This window comes from Ruditapes philippinarum, unplaced genomic scaffold (genome assembly GCF_026571515.1).
Source record: "Ruditapes philippinarum isolate M1 unplaced genomic scaffold, ASM2657151v2 ctg1674_1_1_1_1, whole genome shotgun sequence".
NCBI classification, from domain to species: domain Eukaryota; kingdom Metazoa; phylum Mollusca; class Bivalvia; order Venerida; family Veneridae; genus Ruditapes; species Ruditapes philippinarum.
Genome location: NW_026863016.1, coordinates 116,191 through 136,295, shown reverse-complemented (window position 1 = coordinate 136,295; position 20,105 = coordinate 116,191). Strand labels below are relative to the sequence as shown.

General features: G+C 32.1%; 1 protein-coding gene across 1 annotated transcript; it reads right to left on the bottom strand.

The window, feature by feature from the left end:
* Positions 1–851: 851 nt before the first annotated feature.
* On the bottom strand, positions 852–20,103 carry LOC132720887 (coiled-coil domain-containing protein 157-like). The gene is made up of 11 exons (XM_060705122.1): positions 19,986–20,103; positions 16,323–16,594; positions 15,488–15,659; positions 14,690–14,837; positions 11,922–12,515; positions 9,650–9,840; positions 8,304–8,480; positions 6,949–7,117; positions 3,394–3,581; positions 2,520–3,027; positions 852–2,196 (listed from the first exon to the last, which is right to left on the bottom strand). The coding sequence occupies exons 2-11, from the start codon at positions 16,565–16,567 to the stop codon at positions 2,042–2,044; spliced, it is 2,547 nt and encodes an 848-aa protein (XP_060561105.1). The 5' UTR covers positions 16,568–16,594; positions 19,986–20,103; the 3' UTR covers positions 852–2,041.
* Positions 20,104–20,105: the final 2 nt, after the last annotated feature.

The following is a 20,105-nucleotide window of genomic DNA, read 5'->3' as shown; positions in this document are numbered from 1 at the left end:
TTGATCTTATTTGCAGTAAACTGGCCCCGTTTTCAAGTTAACAATTAATCATAATACTTTTTCAACGTCAGTAATGGTAACCTTGACCTTAGATCCATTTGGATTCAATAACAGTCAAAACCCTGCTAGCTCAATAAGTTCTTTATATAAAGTTTATTGAAACTTCATAAAAACTAAAATAATTGATTATAACTATTATTTCTTATGTTTGACTGAAAAAAATAAAAACCTATTATTCAAGTCATTCGCTCGTTTAAAACAATGGTGTTCCTAAACCTTAACAATGCAATTGCAAAAATGAGACTATTGGTTTGGTTCATAGCTAAAATATCAACATTTTAGTTTCTGCCGTAAGAGGAGAAATTAAACTGACAACATTATTCTTATAGGAATATATATGACTCATAACCTGACCATAGAATGAAGCTAAAACAAAATATGTACATCCGATCTGAATTTGTCTCTTTTTATTATAAAAATATAACTCTAGACATAAAATATATTCAACAAATATAAATAATGCTAATCTATACAGTTTTACTACTAGTACTACAATTAGCAGTTGGAATGTTATATAAAAATTTAAAAATGATCCAAACAGCAAAAGACGTAAAATACACACTAACTGTTACCTTATACACTTCTTTGTGTATTCTATCGCAAGTTTTAAGTTTAATTCATAAAAAATTGAATTAATTGGTCTTCATGTCAAGTAATGAAACATGATTTAATCTTAGTTTGTTTGTTTTCTTCGATTATATTCTGGCTGTTGATCCACCTAATCAGGTAAAAATAATTTTTCTACACAAGTGACCAACTAGTATTAAAACAAAAACTTCTATAGATAAAAATCTATAGATTATAAACAACCAAGCGAATATTTTTTTTAATTTTAGCAAGCATAATACAAGCATTAACAAAAGCATCTTGCAAAATAATAAGCAGACATGAAACTGATTTGATATCATCCTGTAAACTGATAATAAAAAAAAATCTTCTATATCTTTATGAAACAGAAAAATATGCAAGAACAATAGTTTCACTCAATTCTATTATTTTTGTAGAACAGCAGTTTCACTTGATTCTTTTATTTTATAGTACAATAGTTTCACTAAATTCTTTTTGTAGATCAATTGTTTCACTTAATGTAATTATATTTATAGAACTGATAATAAAAAAATATCTTCTATATCTTTATGAAACAGAAAAATATGCAAGAACAATAGTTTCACTCAATTATATTATTTTTGTAGGACAGCAGTTTCACTTGATTCTTTTATTTTATAGTACAATAGTTTCACTTAATTCTTTTTGTAGATCAATTGTTTCACTTAATTCTATTACTTCTGTAGAACAATAGTTTCACTCACCTCTACTATTTTTGTCAAACAGCAGTTTCACTTAATGTAATTATTTTTGTTGAACAATAGTTTCACTTAACTCTAATATTTTCTCAAACAACATTTTGAATTAATTCTACTTTACTGTATTATTTTTGAAGAACACTGTTTCACTGAAATCTTTATTTTTCTTGTCGGAATCCAGTTGCACTCAACTGTATTAGTTTTGTTGAACAACAGTAATTCAGTCATCATTTTCTTATAGAATTTGAAGTTCTCGCGGTTTATTTTATTCATTACTGTAGAATAATAGACTTTACTCAGTCACTTTCGTCTACTAAATAATTATGCTTATATATTCACTTAATTTGCATTATTTTGCATAAAAGAGTATATTCCCTTTACCATTTAGTAATAATAATTGCATTTCTTTTCATCATTTTTGTAAAATATACTGTTATAATTTCACTTACTCTCAGACTAGTGATTATTAAAGAATGATAATCTTACTTATTCAAGTGATTTAACACAATAAAACTTTCACTTAATTCAGTCATTCTTGTAAAATTATATTTTTACTTAACAGATTGTAATACTTCTTAAAGAAAACATTTAAATTATTGAACACCACTTTTTTATATTAAATTTAAAGTATATATTGCAATCCAGTAACAGAAGTATACAGTAATAAACCTAATGTTTTATCCGGTGCAGTAAGACATATGAATATCCAGGTCTCTTTGTCTATCATACATTTTATCACAGTTTTGACACATAAAATTGTCTTTTTTAACATAACTGTCGCTTTCATAATCAGCTGTGGGTATAGTTGGTTTTCCTGTAGCTGGCCGGGACCCTGAAAACAATATCAAATATTAGATTATCATGTTAAATTATTGTTGCAAAACATTTTTTATTTCTTTGATTTCTAGAGAAACTATTTTGACACTTAAACATTAACATTGTAAAATATATGTATATGCATATTTTGGAAACAAAAAAATATATAGTGAATCTTGTTTGACTTACTCTGTTCACGAGAGATAATGAAAAGGGTTAAATATCTCATGCCCTAGGGCGAGTGTGTTTAAAGCCACTCAATTTTTAATAAAATCCGGAGGAGCAGAACTAATATGCAAAATCTAAAATGTATTTGAGAACAAAACGAAACTACCCTACCAGTGCTATGAGGTAAATTTATCTTTCCCGCCTTTTTTAACTGCAGATATGCACTTATACTATTTGCGTTTACTGGTGCCATTAATTTTCCACTTGAAGGTCTACTCTTTGCTGAAACTGAACTGTCTTTCTTAGCACTACTTGGTCTTACTCCATGTCCTACAATAAATTCATCGCTTTTCTTTTTACCACTCAGTGGTCTATGACCAAAAGCAGGTCTGTCCTTTTGTGGGGAGGTTTTCTGTTTTGAAGCATTTTTATCAAATTCTATATTATGAACTGCAGAATGCATTCTACTTTTAGAACTGTCTTCTATTCCTGCAGAATAGTTATTTTGTTGATGATGAGCAGAAAGGTTAGACTGTGTCCCAAACATTCCAGGTTTGTTGTTGGCATTAGACTGGTTGTACGTATTTTCCATATATGAATATTCTGGTACATTGTCTTTTACATTATTTTCGTGATGTTGAACAGAACTCGGATCCCAAAGTGGCTGTGGTCTTCCTTTCTGAAAATGAGTATAATATCATAATAAACATTTGTATTAATGTAATTCATCAATGTGTCAGAACAGTTTAGTTATGCTAGACCTATATTGTTATTTGAGACAACTCCTAAAACCCGCTGAACTGAGAAAAAACACAACTGCTGACACAGAATGAATATAGGCTTGAAGTAGTAATTTCTGGTTAGCAATCAAACAAAGTTGCTCACTTTGTTATTTATATTCAACAAACACAAATCAATGTTTGCCAAATTATGTAAATGAAAGAAAATGGAACCTACATGAAAACTGTTGTTTCTACATTGATGTCAGTGCATTTGAGCTTACTGAAAACAAATAAATCAACTGTCTTTAAATCTAAGAACAAACCTGAACATTGACTGCCCATCTCTGGTCATCTTCCCTCTCATCATAGTAATTATGAGGTTGTTGCTGTTGGATGGATTCAAGTTTTCTTATGGAGTTCCGCAGTCCATCATTCTGTGTCTCGAGCAATTGTATTCTAACAATGTTGGCTTTAACCTGGTTTTCCATGTCCAACAAGATATCCCCTGTGCCTGCATAATGAAAAATTAAAACAAAAAAATATAGATCACACGTCTGAAGCATGATGGAATCGTATCTCATAATGACAGAAGCAAAGTCGGTTTCCTTTAGCCTGAAATTACTAAAAAGTAAGTTCAGTCAATACCAGTCCTATATTCATAACTTTAAGTGTAACCTATAACAACTGCGTCAAGGCATATATTCTTTGGTCCAGTGGTCTGGAGAGTTGTTACCTATTGTAACCGGGAGGTCCTGAGTTCGAATGCCAGCCAAGGCAGAATCTTTTCTTATGCAATCGCAGCTTAAAATGTTTGTAAGACAGAAAAGATGTTGTTCTAGTTCAAGCTACACAACCTTAACCCTCTGGCAATGTCGTTTAAAGAGTAGAATAATAAATCAAATTAACCAAGCAATCCTTTTACAGGAACATAATAATTCCATATTTCCCTCTTTAACTGTCCAACCCCAGCATTTTAAGATTTCACAATTTCTCACTTCAATTTGTATTATTCAAATTTGGATGTCAAACACACTTTCTATTTATTTTAATCTTCTTATTCCCTTGACATTTCAAGGCACTCAGAATTGTCTTACAAGCCATTTACACAACATCATTAAATATATTCACGAGACGAGCTTATCAATAATAAAAATGTCATCAATAATACAGAAACTATTTTTCTGTCATCATCAATTTTCATTTAATGATACATCTTTCTTTCAAACACAATATGCAAGTTTTCTGATATTTTTTCACCTTCAATTGCAATCTGCAAAAACTTTTTTTCGTTAGTTATATATTGGTTTGTTTTTTGTTGGGTTTTTTTCCTTTTTGGAAACCGACCCATTCCTTTTTGCTTTTCTTTATTCAAATTGCTATTGAATTTCAAAATTTAACTTCTTTACCGTAATTACCTTATTTCATGAGTAAACAAATATTAAATATTGGCATTCATAGAGCATTTATATAAAAGATATAACTGTAATAAGGAAAATGATAGTACAGGAAAAAAAATTATTTTCATCAGATATCCTGTAGAGACTGGTCAGGTTTAACAAATGTGCAGGCTGGCCTTACTTTAAAACATTTCGTATCTTTACAAGGCGTACGGGTTATGTAAACACTTCATTTGTGATGAACGTAGTTTGCGGAATCAGTACCTGTGGGTTCTAATAATGAAGGATTTTCGGTTTATAGAAATATGCAAGTTTTTTAACAGTTTTCACTTCCGTGAAATGCCATTTTCATCACATGCTACTCTCATTGCAAATTCTCATAATGAAAACTGCGGAGAATTTCTGTGGATTTTCCAGTTTTTATAATGAAAGCCACATTTTATACAAGCCAGAGAACGTGACAAGTGTGAAATAATTTGCCACCTAGCTCATTTCTGCCAGTTACAAAATAACAAATCAATAACAAATGTCAACCTTAAGCCATGTATAATCAATGAAGTGCTCAATCTTTTGGTGCTCAAAAAGACAATTTTTCTCTGTAATTGATCCAATGTGTAAATGTGTCTAAAAACATACTATGACTTGGCAAAACAAGAGTTATCTTAATGGCACATTATGTCTCAGAAACAAATAAAACATCCCTTCTCGTAAGGACATATATGAGTCTTGTAACATTTAGATAATGGTTTAAGAGCTTGTTAGAAAAATTTTACCTGAAGAAAGTAGTGCTGAATGTACCATTATTTGTTATAAACGTAGCAAAATGTAAAGTAATAAATAAATAAGCACCTTATTGAAACCAGAAAAGGAAGCATCCATCCAACCCCCAACCCAAAAAGAAGCTTATTCCTACATGCAGACATTCCTCAACATTCAAACTCTGACGATTAGTTATCTATTTACAAAAGCTATGATTCGCAAGACCTATTGTGGAAGCAGATATAATTTCAGCAAATTATGGCACATAAACAAAAACTAAATTCATCCAATTACTAAGCATTGTAAGTAAATCTGATATATAATTACTTATGAATAATTAATAGGGTATTGGCCATCAGTTATAGTAAAATATTCCAAACTCTCACAATGCCAGCATCAATTTTCATTTATTCATAAATTTATCATATCAGTTGTAACATATTATACAAACAACTAGATATATCTAGAGATGATATTGACAATAAATCCTGGTAAAATATTGCATAACAGAGTCCATGCAAACTTTCTATATTGTTAATAAATTGTATATATAAATCATATATTAGATAAATAAGAGCTCTACATACATGACATAAGACTTTTCATAAAATTGTTCATCTTAATTTGGCAAAAGTCTCAAAACCTATTAAGACTACAAAAACACCACTCCAAATTGTTATTATGTAAAGCGTTGTATATTTTATGCTTTATAAAAGTAAAAGCTTTTTTGGAAATGAAACTAAAGCAGACATTATTTATTGGCATGAGCATAGTAATTGTTTTAACTCTTTGAATGCAAGCCACACTGATTAAATTATGCTGTCAGACACTAGATCCTAATGTCTCAATGCAGGATTTTCAATTTCATCTGAGGCAACCGGTGTGCCAACGAAAACTACCGATTTGGCCAAGGGTCAAGGGGGATATCTTAATATAAAGGCTGTAAATACAAGTATAACCAATTTGAACAGCATTTCAACCAATGACATGGTTCAATCTGTTAATAATGAAAACCCTGCAATGATTTGGTATTTGTTATTAAGAACCCTTTAAATGTCAATGGATTGTTCCAAATTAAAAGGAGGACTGTTCCAAATTGAAAGGACTATTACATTTTACACTGGGTATAATAAACAAAAATTTAAAACTTTAAACCTTAGCATGAATATGGCAACTAAATCTTTGTGACACTTTAGAATGTTCTTTAAATCTGACATAATGACTTTAATTTAAGCAAAACATTCTTAAGATTTTCAATTCAAGTGATATTTCAGGAACTTGCAGATTTTTATTTTTCCTAGAATTTGCTCTAGAGACCTAATATTTAAATCCTAGTAGTTACTACCTTTTGAAGTTTGACTGTCATTTTGTCATGGGAAACATGCTAAGTTTCACAAGAAATTGTTACAATTTTTGACCTAATATATTCAGAGGTTTCAATATGCCTGTAAGAGTAAGCTAGATCATTTCTTAAAGAATGTGGATATATAATTAATAACCTGACAGAAAAGAAAGAAACATATTAATATGGAAAGTATATTGGTGCCTATAACATGTTACAGGGAAGTTTACTTTTAACTGTTTACCATGTAGTAATAAAATACCTGAATATTGGTTTATTATCTCAAAAAAATCATACACTGGACATTTGATAATTGCAAAAGCTCACCAATGAGCCGTTCACACACACATGTGTATATTTTTTTATAAAATATTTCATACCGGATAAATCTGGATTAACTGGTCCATTTATATCTGGATACTCTACAATCAATCTCTCTCTTTCCTTTGCCTCCTCTAGTTTATCATTGAGGGACTGTACAGTTGTTTCTAGGGTGGTTATAGTTTGTTCTAAACTCTCCTTATCTGCTAACACATGCTCCAAGTCAGCCTGAAATATAATGAGGAAAAAGAAAAATAATGAGGAAAAAGAAATTTGATAAGTAAAAAGAAAATATGAAGCTGCTTGTTATCTGTTAATATGCCCATGCAGTCAATGTTTTTCTTCTTCTTTTTTTTACCATTCTGGGAAATTCAAAAAAGAAAGAAAGAAAATTTGTGATAATATACAAATTATAAATTTTGAACTCATTGGGAACTTTTTGACAAAATTTCGGAAAATTCAAAACAAATCACCGTCTTCAGTCTGTCAAAAGAAAGAAAACAAACAGTTGCATAAAATAATTCACTAGAACAAATTGCCTTTTGTCTTGATTAATTGAAGCTTCTTAACTTTGGAGAAAAGAAATGCCTCATACAATATCAAAAGTAGGATCTTTTCCAGACATCACCATTCATCTAATCACATTAGTTGATTAATATTGACAGACTGAAACTCCTTTATGACAACAAGAAGTGACAAAGTGCATTTCAGACCTCCATTTTCATGTCAAGTCAGAAAATTAATTGGATTTACTTTTTTCAAATTTTAGCCAAGAAGTTTATTTTAAAGGCACATTAAGCCTCAGAAATCCATACCTTTTTAATTCTTTGGAAATGCCAAAAATGTTAATAATTATGTTTCAACAATGAATTTAGAGCATATTAGGTGTTTAACAACTGAAGGAAGTAGCCCTAAATGTGTAGTAGTATGTCCTAAAGGTTATAAATGTAAACAAAGTAGTATTTAAATTTCCATACAAAATAACAATTCACAAAATTATACCAATTGCCAACAAAACAAAATAAGCAAAATATAGTTTATCTATGAGGCAAATGAGTAACTTGTAAGAAATGGTAACATGAGACAAAAAATGTTTTTGAGAAATAAAAATGAAAGCATTTCTGGAGCATAGTGGCCCTATAAATAATATAAAAAAAAGTTAAATTTATAAGCAGAAATCAGCACCTTTTCTGCTCCTGTGTGATTCCAGAAAAAAAAATAAGAAATTTGTACACTTGGTAATACAATTAACATAAACAAAAAGTATACATTAGAGAAAGGTTAGGCATTTTTTTTAAACTGTTCTACTGTATACACATTATAATAACTTACAGCAGTGTTTATAATACTTAAAAAATACACAGATAAATTCACATCTAATATGGTATTTTTTGGAAGCAAAAACCAAGTTTACCTTGTTTTCTTTAAATTTTCTCTCTAGCTGTGTTGTCTCACTTTTATTCTCTTCCAAAGACTCTTCAAACTTCTCTTTTTCTTCCTCCATTTCAGAGAGTTGATCTTTCAGATCTCTATTCTCCTCATCAAGAACTTCTATTCTGATAAGTAGTTGTTCTTGCTTCGTTTGTAAACTCTGAAATTAAAATGTAAAACTAGTATGCCATTATTTTTTCAATGACTTGTACTGTTGGGGTTATAATCTTCCAGAGTACAACTTATAGATTCCCTCTTTGTCTTGTAGACTACTTATGTACATTGTAGTATATAAGAATCTTACACCGGCTGCCGGTACAGACCGGATATCTAGCTCGAGGGTAACTGTTTACAGCGGTAATGAGGCTCTGCCGAGTTCCCGCTAAACAGTTACCCGAGAGCTAGATATTCCCGTCTGTACCAATAGCCGGTGTTTGATTCTTTTTCTTGCATATTACATGTCAATTATTTTCGGAACTGAAATAACGAAAACCGATATTCTCATTACGCACTTATTTCTTATAGTAGCGTATGAACATACAACTTCATTCATAACGGAAAAAAGTAAGTCATACTAAGAACGCAATTCATTCATAAAAGGCGCGCGTCAATGACATCATTTAAAGCAAGCGACTTGTCTTACATGGAGGGTGTAAGACAGGGTTTTCTAGCACCGGTGTAAACGGTAGATAATCCTGTCTGAGATGCAAGAATACTTGATATACCCCCGACATTCACTAAAAGACAACAATGCCCAAGTAACAATGGTAGGAAAGAGGGAGGTGATAAAAAATGCAGTGATAGAGAACCCTAATTAATTTTTTTTTTCAAGTATAGTGTTTTACGCCATCAATTTTTGGTGGTATAGTTTTTGGGGCTGTTCAGTATTTTCGGACAACAAAGTGGTATGAAAAAGTTCTGTAATACTGCCAACTCAGGTTCAGTTCTTTGTAATCAAAACCTATTAAAATCTAACTAGAATAATGAACAGGTCCATATTCTCAAAAACACAAATTCAGAGATAGGATAGGAATAAAACACTACCATATAAGCTGACAATAGCAAGATCAACTCTCCTTCTCCAGTTTTTGTCAAAATTGCAGATATTGAAAAGTTAACAGGGTGTCTGTTTGGCCCTTAAAATGACTATCTGACCCTTCAAATTTCCAAAAGGCCCGATTTGATCCTCAGGATTTTAACTGGAGGGTCAAATTTTGTTAAAATCATGGGGATTTGGCCTTGTAGTCGATAAAACTTAGTCAACATGACCCTCAGGATTTCATGGCTAGTGAACACCCTGATTTTGCATTACTCATAGTCTATACAAACCTGAGTATGTTTTGATACACTTTTATTTTTGGCTTGCTCTCTCTGTAGATCTTTTGTTGACATGTCCATCTTTGTGGCTACATCATTCAGTTTGCCTTGCAAGTTTGTCATCTCACCACGCAGTCTAGCTACCTCTGATGTATTCACTTTGTTACCAGATAACTCCTCCTCTAGTTTCAGCTTTGTGTTCTCTTTAAGTACAGAGGATACAAATGATTATGAGTGTTGCCTTAGCGAAAGTATTTGTTGAAGGATTTGAGTAAAATAAACAGTCATCAGCATCTTAATTTGCACAAATGATACTAAGAAACAAGAACTGTCGGAGGACAGTATTGGCTCGACTATTCAAAAATTGTCACAAGGGTGTTTTATTGAGTATAATAATGCTAATTACCTATGAATACATAAAATTGACCGAAAAGGTACAAAGGCTTGTTATTAAGATGTTTTATCAAGTAAATCACTGCTTTATTATTATGAATGCATAAAAATGTCCCAAAAAAAGGCAAAAACTCTTCAGTAGTTATGGAGATAATAGCTTACAAGCAAAACTTTACCATGAATTTCTAAGTTGAAAAAGGGGAGAAAAATCAGCCTAAATGCAAGATAGAATTATGGATCTTGGTCAGTGACCTACAATTATGATTCTAAATGCATATGTGAAGTTTTAAATAAATATCTTTAATAGTTATTGAGATGTGTAAAACTTTCATGTAAACAAGAGACTAAGTAGAAAAGGGGAGATGAATCAGCCTAAATGCGAGTAGAGTTATGGAACTTGGTCAGTGACATACAATTATGATTGACTCTCCAATTATGACCCTAAGTACATGTGTAAAGTTTCAAGTAAATATCTTTGAAGACCTTTAACCAAAATGTCAAAGGGGAAAATAGTTCTGCAAATATTGCAGGCAGAGTTATGCAATTTTGCAAACTGATGTACATTGTTACTATAAAAAAGTATTGTAAATTTCAATTGAATATCTAAAGCAATAATTGAGATATTTGACTTTACAAAAAAACTTTAACCAAAATTTCTAAGTTATAAAAGGGCATAATTCTGTAAATATTATAGGCAGAGTTATCCAACTTGTCAATCTGATGTACATTGTTACTATAAATAAGTTACTGTAAGTTTCAATTGAATATCTCAAGCAATAATTGAGATATTTGACTTTACAAAAAACTTTAACCAAAATTTCTAAGTTAAAAAGGGGCATAATTCTATCAATATTGTAGGCAGAGTTATCCAACTTGTCAATCTGATGTACATTGTAACTATAAATAAGTATTGTAAGTTTCAATTGAATATCTCAAGCAATAATTGAGATATTTGACTTTACAAAAAACTTTAACCAAAATTTCTAAGTTAAAAAGGGGCATAATTCTGTCAATATTGTAGGCAGAGTTATCCAACTTGTCAATCCGATGTACATTGATACTATAAATAAGTATTGTAAGTTTCAATCGAATATCTCAAGCAATAATTGAGATATTTGAATTTACAAAAAACTTTAACCAACGCAGACGCGGACGCTGACGCCGACACCGACGCCGGGCCACTACAATAGCTCTCATATTCTTCGAATAGTCGAGCTAAAAAGGAAATGAAAGCATTTGCTGCTACTATATCGAAGTGTGAAATAGGAAAAAATGTAGGGTAAAACAAAGGGCCATAACTGTTCAAAAATACTGAAAAAAAGAAGATATATAATGCATTCCTTGCTTCAATGTTAAAGTATGATATAAATTTTAGGGTAAAACAAAGGGCCATAATTGTTTAAAAATCATATTACATTGCACTCAGCAGAAAAATTACAGAAATAAGCAACATAAATACAACTTGTCAAAAGTTTCTTGACCAACTGCTCTGATGGAAAAAAAATCCAGCATGAATATCTAATATTATCTCAGGGTATTGGTGGCCTAGTGGCTAAAGGTCTGCCTCTCAACCCAGGAACTGTAGGTTCAATTCCTAATTTTCTCACAACTATGTTTCCTTATATGACACCAGATCTTGAGGTTATAAAGAAATTTTCTAAGCTCAAACTCAGATCTCAGGTATTCAATTGGTCAGAAACTAACACCGAAAAACTGAAAACCTGAGATTTGAGGAAGAGATCAGAAAAAAGTTTTATAACCTCCACACCTGGTAAGCTCTAGAAAGCAGACTTGGAAGTGATTAAAATAAGCTTCAATATTTAATCTTATCTATCTGAGCAAATATGTATTAGTAAAATACAAGCTAAGACTGAAGTGGCAATTTACATACCCATATCTTTTAACAGTTCATGTTTCTCTTCTAATTCATTTTTCCGTTTCTCTAGCAGAGACTCCAACTCATGTTTATTCTTTTCCAACAGATCTTTCTGTTGTTGTTCTAATTCCAATGTTTGTCTGTGCTGGGACTCTAACTCTTTTATCTTTGTTTCATATTGTTTATTCAAAGCTGTCCGATCATCTTTTTCACGTTTTAAATCACGATCGAAGTTCTGAACACGTTTCTCTAATTTTTCACTTTTTTCCTGACATTGTGAGAGTTCATCTTTAAGAGGTTTGATTGTAGCTGTCAACTTACTGATTCGCTGAAGGTCTTTGTGCTGTTCTGCGGCCCAGCGCGTAACTTCGTTACCAGACAACCAGTCTAGGTGCGATACCTGTGGACGGAATTTCTGCAAACACGACGGTATCTGCTGCTGCTGGCAAATTGCTACAACAATATCGCCACACTGGCGGAAACTTTTCTGCACCATTGAACAAGAATCACAAGGAGTAAATGCCGACTCACTTGTCTGACAGGATTTGTTATATTCGTCTCTTGAAATAAGGCCAAATTCTTTCAGCTGTGCTGGGTTCAAACTAAGTCCTGTAAAATATTGTAATAGTTTGTAAGAGGAATTTCTTTAAGTCTGCGACCATATAAATATTTGTAAATCTAATTAGCAGAAGGATGACATTATTGAAAAGTTTATTTCATATATATAAATTAGGGTTTCATAATCGGACAAAACTCATAATCGATCATCAAAAATAATCGAACCACCCTTTTCGATCAATCATCCATTATATAATCGAAACATTTACAATAACAAAGTAAATATGTACAATGTTCATATCATGCTTTAATATTTATAAGAATTCCATTTCCATGTAACCACCACTTTATCAACTGAAATAAATTAGTTTAAAGATATACTGTGCTCATACTTGAGTAAAATAGTTTAATCAAATAAATTCATTAAAATCTAGGAAGTTATTATGTCTCACTTCCAAAAAGCAATGAATAAACTTTGTATGGGAACAAGTTACGTTGGTCCTTTCTTAATGAAACTGCCAGTTTTTTTTTTAATGACACTATATATTGATATTGCAACCACCTTTAGTGTGTAGAATAATTTTATACATAACATATCTTCTTTGTGTGAAGTCAAAACATATTTATTTTATATTTACAAATAGACTGTGTAGCAATTTTAAATATTCTCTAATGTCAAATTTGAGCATAGTATACCTTTAAACTAGCATGCCTTACTGTCAACTATTAACTCCATGGTCACCAGTATACTTTCATATTCAATTGAATGAAATTTATTGTTTCAACCAAAACTGGCTTTAATTTAGTGTTGTTATAATACAGTGAGTTATTTAAGTAACAGCAAGAAAATAAATTACCGATAATCGATTATTAAACTTTGTAATCGATCATCGCTGATCGGTTCTATAAACGATCAATTTTCGATTATACTCGATCATCGTTTAATCCCTAATATAAATGTTAGAAAAGCTAAATTTACGGCTTTAGCATTTATACAAAAATCACTGTTTAATTTAGTTGTATCAGAGACTCATCTATTGAAATGTGTCAAAGTTTAATCATACATGCACATTGTGTTAACTGGAGTGCAGGTATTAGTTTCCCGCACTCCAGTTACTGCACTGTCTGTCGGGGATAAAAATAGTGCATGCTTGTTGTTTGGCTCATTTTTTTCTGGGGTTTTCTCATTGTGACAACAGGAAAAGGGATAATAATAGAAAAGTTATATTCTGATGCTCGTACATATACATAATGACTGGTGCTCATTTTGTAACATTGCTTGCCATCAGTCAAAGGGAGATAAAACCACAAGCATATGTCATTTATTCTGTACAAGTTAATTCCCTTGATTTGAAGATAAATGTATAAATATTAAGGCATTAATATTTTTTGACCACTGAAAGGAAGAAAATGAACTTTTTTGGCTTAAATATTGTTTTTAATAGATTAAATTTACTAAATAGTAATGACTCCTTAGAGACTATGGCAACCCTTTTTGAACAATAATAGAATATAGTTGAGAAAGTCAGGAATTCTAAAAAAACAAATTAGTTTCAAAAGAGTATTGGTCAATACTGGTCATGGACTATCAACCGGACACTTTTTTATTGTTTTTCCATACAGAATTCACAATTTTAAAGGTAGATACTTGGAAGTTTAACACAGTAAAGCTAGTATATTCTTCAAATGTTTTTTTTTTCAATATTGTATACACTAAGTCTTGTATTTCAGGCCTCTGCTGATTATAACTAGTATTCCACTCTAGACATGGGAGTCACAGTTTTTTTAATAGATATAAAACAATTAGCATAATCAATTTAACTTATTGGTCTTAGAGGATACATGCATTAATTGTTGATATCAGAGTGACTGACTGATCGACAATAATTGAACAAAGAAAATAACTAAATCAAGTGATATTTGGGCCATTCCGGTTTGATGGTCATCCATTTTTGGTGGTCTCCAACCAGTACAGGTTACAAAGTATTTTTACCCTTAACATTGTCAAATATCATGTGTTGGTCAATCACCATTATATCAACCAGTTTTTTTAAATATATAGTCAATTAGAGTCAATTTGACAATGAAAAAAATGAGCATTATGTCACTTTAAGTCAATTATAATCCTAACCTAGGTTTCAAATTTTCAATTCTTACTACTCACCTAATTTTTTATGTAAAATATTCTGCATGCAAAAAAGAAACCCCACTTAATTTCTACATACCAGCAACCATTTCAGCCCTGTTTGGAGGTATAAGACCACCAAATCCTGCTGTTTTAGGTCTCTGAGTACTATAAGACTGTTTGAGCTCTAAATCTAGACGCTTTACATCTCCTTCTAGCTCTGACACCTTACGAGACATGGCATTTTTCTGTTGACAGAAAATAAAAATGAAACAATTTCTGTGACATTCAGATTTCAAAACAAGGTTTTACTAAAATTTCCTGAATATGCAACTTGTTTTCAAGGTTGTGCTATTTGTTCTTTATAGAGCCAAGTTTTGTAATTAATATTCCACTAAATACAGTCCTATATTTTTATTAATGACAGACAACCTTTTGCAATTTAAATTCTTGACTGAATACAGTTATGTAAAAAAATTTTGATCAAGCAAAGATTTGTAATTATTTCCTTACTAATTAATATTATGTTATTTAAAGGACCTCCACTGAGGTCCAAAAAAGACTATACAAATAGAAATTGGAAATTCTTACTTAAATCAACTTGGGCACATTAATCAGCAAATGAAAGACATAAAAAAATTACTCAGAATTAAATTGAAACCAACATTTAGTGAAATTCTTAGCCAGATTTGAGTTAAAAGCATTTTACTTTTCATTTTTTAGGTCATTTTGCACAATAAAAATTATTTTGGAAAAACAGAGTGACCAAATGACCTGAATTTTGCACACAATTTATTTGTATAAACCCTCATGAAATGGCAAAGAAACCTCGAAAAAATATTTCCAGTCATGTCATATTAAAAAACCTCAGTACAGTAAAGGACAATATGGTGTTTACCTCTTGAACAGTATGTTTGACCACCATTTGAAGCTGTGTCAATCTAGACCAGTATTTCTTTGCTATCACACCAACAGATGTCCCATGGATGTGACCCCATTCAGTGTCTGCTTTAGCATTTTTCAAAACTCCCTCTGTAAAACTTGACATTGAATGAAGCAAGAAGACAAGTCTGAAACAAAAAGAAATTCAATACAATATGTCTTTATGTCTGGTTCTTACATAACATAACAAATATTGTAAATCATTTAGTACATTGGTTGTATATACTTTAATGACAAAAGTGTCTGTTCTTTTTATTTCTTAAATTTTGTAAATCATTATGTACTACATTTTTTATATAAATGTACATGTACTTTAATGACAGAAGATTCTTTTAAAGTGATTTATACCAACTTTGGTCAAATCTCTTATCTTTTTTTCCAGTTTAAATGTTAAACTTACTCGAATACAATGAATCATTAGCACCTTTAACTTATAGAGAGAAGTTGCTATGGATTTTTTTCTGGCATTGTTTTTAGTTGTTCTATCTTATTTGTAAAAAAAATCATTGTTATAAAGTTCAACTTAATAATATTAAGCAACTTTCTAATGGCATATAATTTATAAAGCAAAGCTAATTTATTGTTACATACTGTCTGTCTATAGACCAGGTCAGCAAAAATAACCTGGTTGTAGGATATGCCGGAATGTACCTGGGCGGACCACATGTTTGGACAGGGCGGACTGTGACTCGTGACAAGGTGGACCAAGCATATTTTCCAAAACATACCGTCTGTCCTGGTACGGTCCGCCCTGTCTCAAGTTCCGCCCTGTCGTAATTCAAAAACCTTACCTGTCAATGACCAGTTCATACAGGGCAATATGAGCCACTTGTCTTTCTTCCTCATCATCAGAATAGCTGTACAAGTCCAATAAATCTTCTATATCCAGATCACAAGCTGCTTTATCAGGAAATTTCCATGACGTACATTGAACAGGTCCAGTTCTTGACAGAATATCAGACACACATGACTGAACATCTCTGACATCACTCGAGAGACTCTCCATTACTGCTGCGGCTCCTAAAAGATACGCCATCTCTAAATCTTCCTATATGTGCAATTGCTGAAAACATAAATAGTACTGTAGACCATAGGCATTTTCCTTGTAGTCAGTTGCAGCATGGCCAAGTTGTTAATGCATGAGACTAGTAATCTAGGGACTGCTAGCTGTGTAGGTTTTAAACTCCATCATAGGCAAGCCGTTTTTTCTTGAGCAAGAAGCTTTTGAGTCATCTGTTTGGTACCAGGTGTGTTTATAAGCTTAAACCTTCCTACACAATATAGCTGAAATAAATTCTGTATAAATGAAGCATTTCTAAGAAGTTTGTAGTATTCATAAAGAAATGCATACCATTCAAATATACGTGTTACTCAATTTAGCTGACAAACATACTAAACTATTGTTTTGCTTTCTTAGTTTCTATCCCGTACGAAGATGACATCAAACATGATGCTTTTAGACAAGTTAACATTTTATGTACACGCAAGCAGCATTCGTTAAAGACAATTAAATTGTGTAACTAGTTAAGATAACCTTCATTGTAAACAATAAAAGTAGTTGGTAAAATGTGACTGGTGAAAAAAAGCCACTGGAGATAACTGATTTTAAGTTAAATATTTGAAGCAGGCAATTAAACACAGATTTTTTTACAAGAAAGGGTCATCTGTTTTCCGGGAGGGTAATGGGTGAAATTTTTGAGTGATTTTCATCGATGGAGACAATATCGATGTATCATTGATATTTTTCTGTCAATCAATAATGATACACATTTGTAAAAATTGATAATTTTGGTTAACTATTCTAATGTCTATGAATTATGTAAATTCGACCAAAACATAAACAAAAGCAGGTGGCCATGTCTAACACCAAGCTGTTGTTACATAATGGACACATTTCATAAATTCATAGCAGTGATGACAAACAAGAGGGCCATGATGGCCCTGAGGTCGCTCACCTGTATATAGGCCCCCTCAACGTTGCAGGGCCAATTTAACCCAAGGGCTTTTATTTGCACAAACTTGGTAGACACCCATAAGAAGATGTTTCATGCTAAACATCTAAGCTCTAGATCATTGGGCTTTTTAAAAGAAGATTTTTATAGACATATAGTTAAAAACAATGACACCCCTGGGGCGGGGCCAATTTTGACCCCAGGGCTTTTATTTGAACAAACTCTGTAGACACTCACTCAAAGATGTTTCATGCTTAATATCTTAACTCTAGCTATTTGGGATTTTTCAAAGAAGATTTTTTAAGTTTTTGCCATACACATATAAGGAAAATCAATGACCCCCGGGGCGGTGCCAATTTTGACCCCAGGGCTTTTATTTGAACAAACTTGGTAGACACCTATTAGAACATGTTTGATGCTAAATATCTTAGCCATAGCTCTTTGAGTTCTTTAAAAGAAGATTTTTTAAGTTTTTACTATATGCATATAGGGAAAATCAATGACCCCCTGGGGCGGGGCCAATTTTGACCCCAGGGCTTTTATTTGAACAAACTTGGTAGACACCTATTAGAACATGTTTGATGCTCAATATCTTAGCCATAGCTCTTTGAGTTCTTTAAAAGAAGATTTTTAAAGTTTTTACTATATATGCATATAGGGAAAATCAATGACCCCCCGGGGTGGGGCCAATTTTGACCCCAGGGCTTTTATTTGAACAAACTTGGTAGACACCCATTAGAACATGTTTCATGCTAAATATCTGAGCTCTAGCTCTTTGGGTTCTTTAAAAGAAGATTTTTTAAGTTTTTACTATATGCATATAGGGAAAATCAATGACCCCCCGGGGCGGGGCCAATTTTGACCCCAGGGCTTTTATTTGAACAAACTTGGTAGACACTTACTAGAAGATGTTTCATGCCAAATATCTAAGCTCTAGCTCTTATGGTTTTTTAAAAGAAGATATTTAAAGTTTTTTCTTTCGGTTGCCATGGCAACCAGAGTTCTGCATGGAATTAAATTCTTTGAACAATTTTTAAAGGTGACCACCAAAGGAACATTCCTGTGAAGTTTGGATGAAATTGGCTTAGTGGTTTATGAGGAGATGTCATTTAAAGTAAAAGTTTACGGACGGACGACGGACGGACGACGGACGGACGCCGGACAAAAAGCGATCACAAAAGCTCACCCTGTCACTTTGTGACAGGTGAGCTAAAAATGGTTAGGAAAAAGTCCTACAAAGGACATTTGTAAACAGGACACAACATATTTGTATGAACAGAACATATATTTTACTAGGAATGAAAGTTAATTATATACAAGAAATATTAAAGAAGTATATATTGATATATCGGTGTATCGTGATATTTGTCATCCGATATCGATGTATCGTCAATATGCTTTGCTATGAATCAATGACAGCTCTGCTAAAAAAGCACCATTAAGTTGATATCCAAAAACTCAGAGGGGTCTGTACCCTCAGTGCCTGTCTCATAATTCAGTCAAAATCTGTGTCATTTTAATGGGCCTTACAGACCTCTGGTAATGATCCTGAAATGATGAATTGATGTATTGAGTTACAAGTAAATACCTTCAGTATTGCCTGCTAGTCATAATCAGAATTGATTCTTAAGCAGTATCATAAATGTAGATGTTCATGTAGATGTATTTTATAAAGATTGATGTGGGCTCGATTTCACTCAGATTCCATGCTAGTAGATATATGAGCCTTGAATAGTGATCTCAAATTATGATGAAGGCTTGTTCACATATACACATATACTTTTAATACGGGGAAGTCAAAGACCGGACCCGCGAAGCGGGTCCGGGCTTTGGCTTGCCCGGCTATAGACTACACGTGTATATTTAAAAGAAAATCAAATAAAAAACAATAAAAAAATATATGGAATTCTATACCTATCAATGAAATTTTCAGTGTCAGTTCTAGTCGGGCGGCGCCATTTTCAATGTAGTTCAATGATAATAGGCGAGATATTCCGATAGCGGACAATCGCAACTTTTCGGATAAATAATATCGTCGAGTATTCCGAGTGAAAACGGAAGCGGAGCATATAATACCGAATGACACCTTTAAAACGGAAAAATTAACTGACTTCCCCATTCATAGGCTTTTCCTAATTTCATATTAGTTTTCTAAGTTCAAAAAGGGAAATAATTCTGTCAAAATTAATGCTAGAATTATAGACCTTGGAAAGTGATCTATATTATGCTCTCAAATAAGTGGATAAAGACAAAGACATTTGGAGTGTAAACCCCTGCCTTCTCCGCCCCTAAAAACTAAAACCATTATTTTGTACAAGAACTACCAGTAGTCGACAGTGTTTAGTGTCTAAAACATGAACAAGTTTTGACGGAATTTCAATGTAATTCAATAAATTGTAACCGAAATATGATGCTGATCAGCTTATCGTGTCTGTTGTAACATTTGACTACTTTGAACTTCAATATAAATCAATATTTTGTAACAATAGAAATGATAGGTACCTAAAATATCAAAGTTACTTCTCATCAATTAAGATGAGTAAAATATGTCAGCCATATTGTTTACTGATGTTGCTATCTGCTCCGTAGCATTGTATTGGACAATCAGAAATTGTATAGCCA

What these genes read in the sequence shown, in the direction of transcription:
- LOC132720887 (XM_060705122.1), bottom strand. Translation starts at nt 16,567, where the DNA reads ATGGCGTATCTTTTAGGAGCCGCAGCAGTAATGGAGAGTCTCTCGAGT. An exon ending in TATGAACTGGTCATTGACAG is followed by an intron (nt 15,660 to 16,322) that starts GTAAGGTTTTTG and finishes TTTTTGTTTCAG; the next exon opens with ACTTGTCTTCTTGCTTCATT. An exon ending in AGTTAATCCAGATTTATCCG is followed by an intron (nt 3,582 to 6,948) that starts GTATGAAATATT and finishes TTCATTATGCAG; the next exon opens with GCACAGGGGATATCTTGTTG.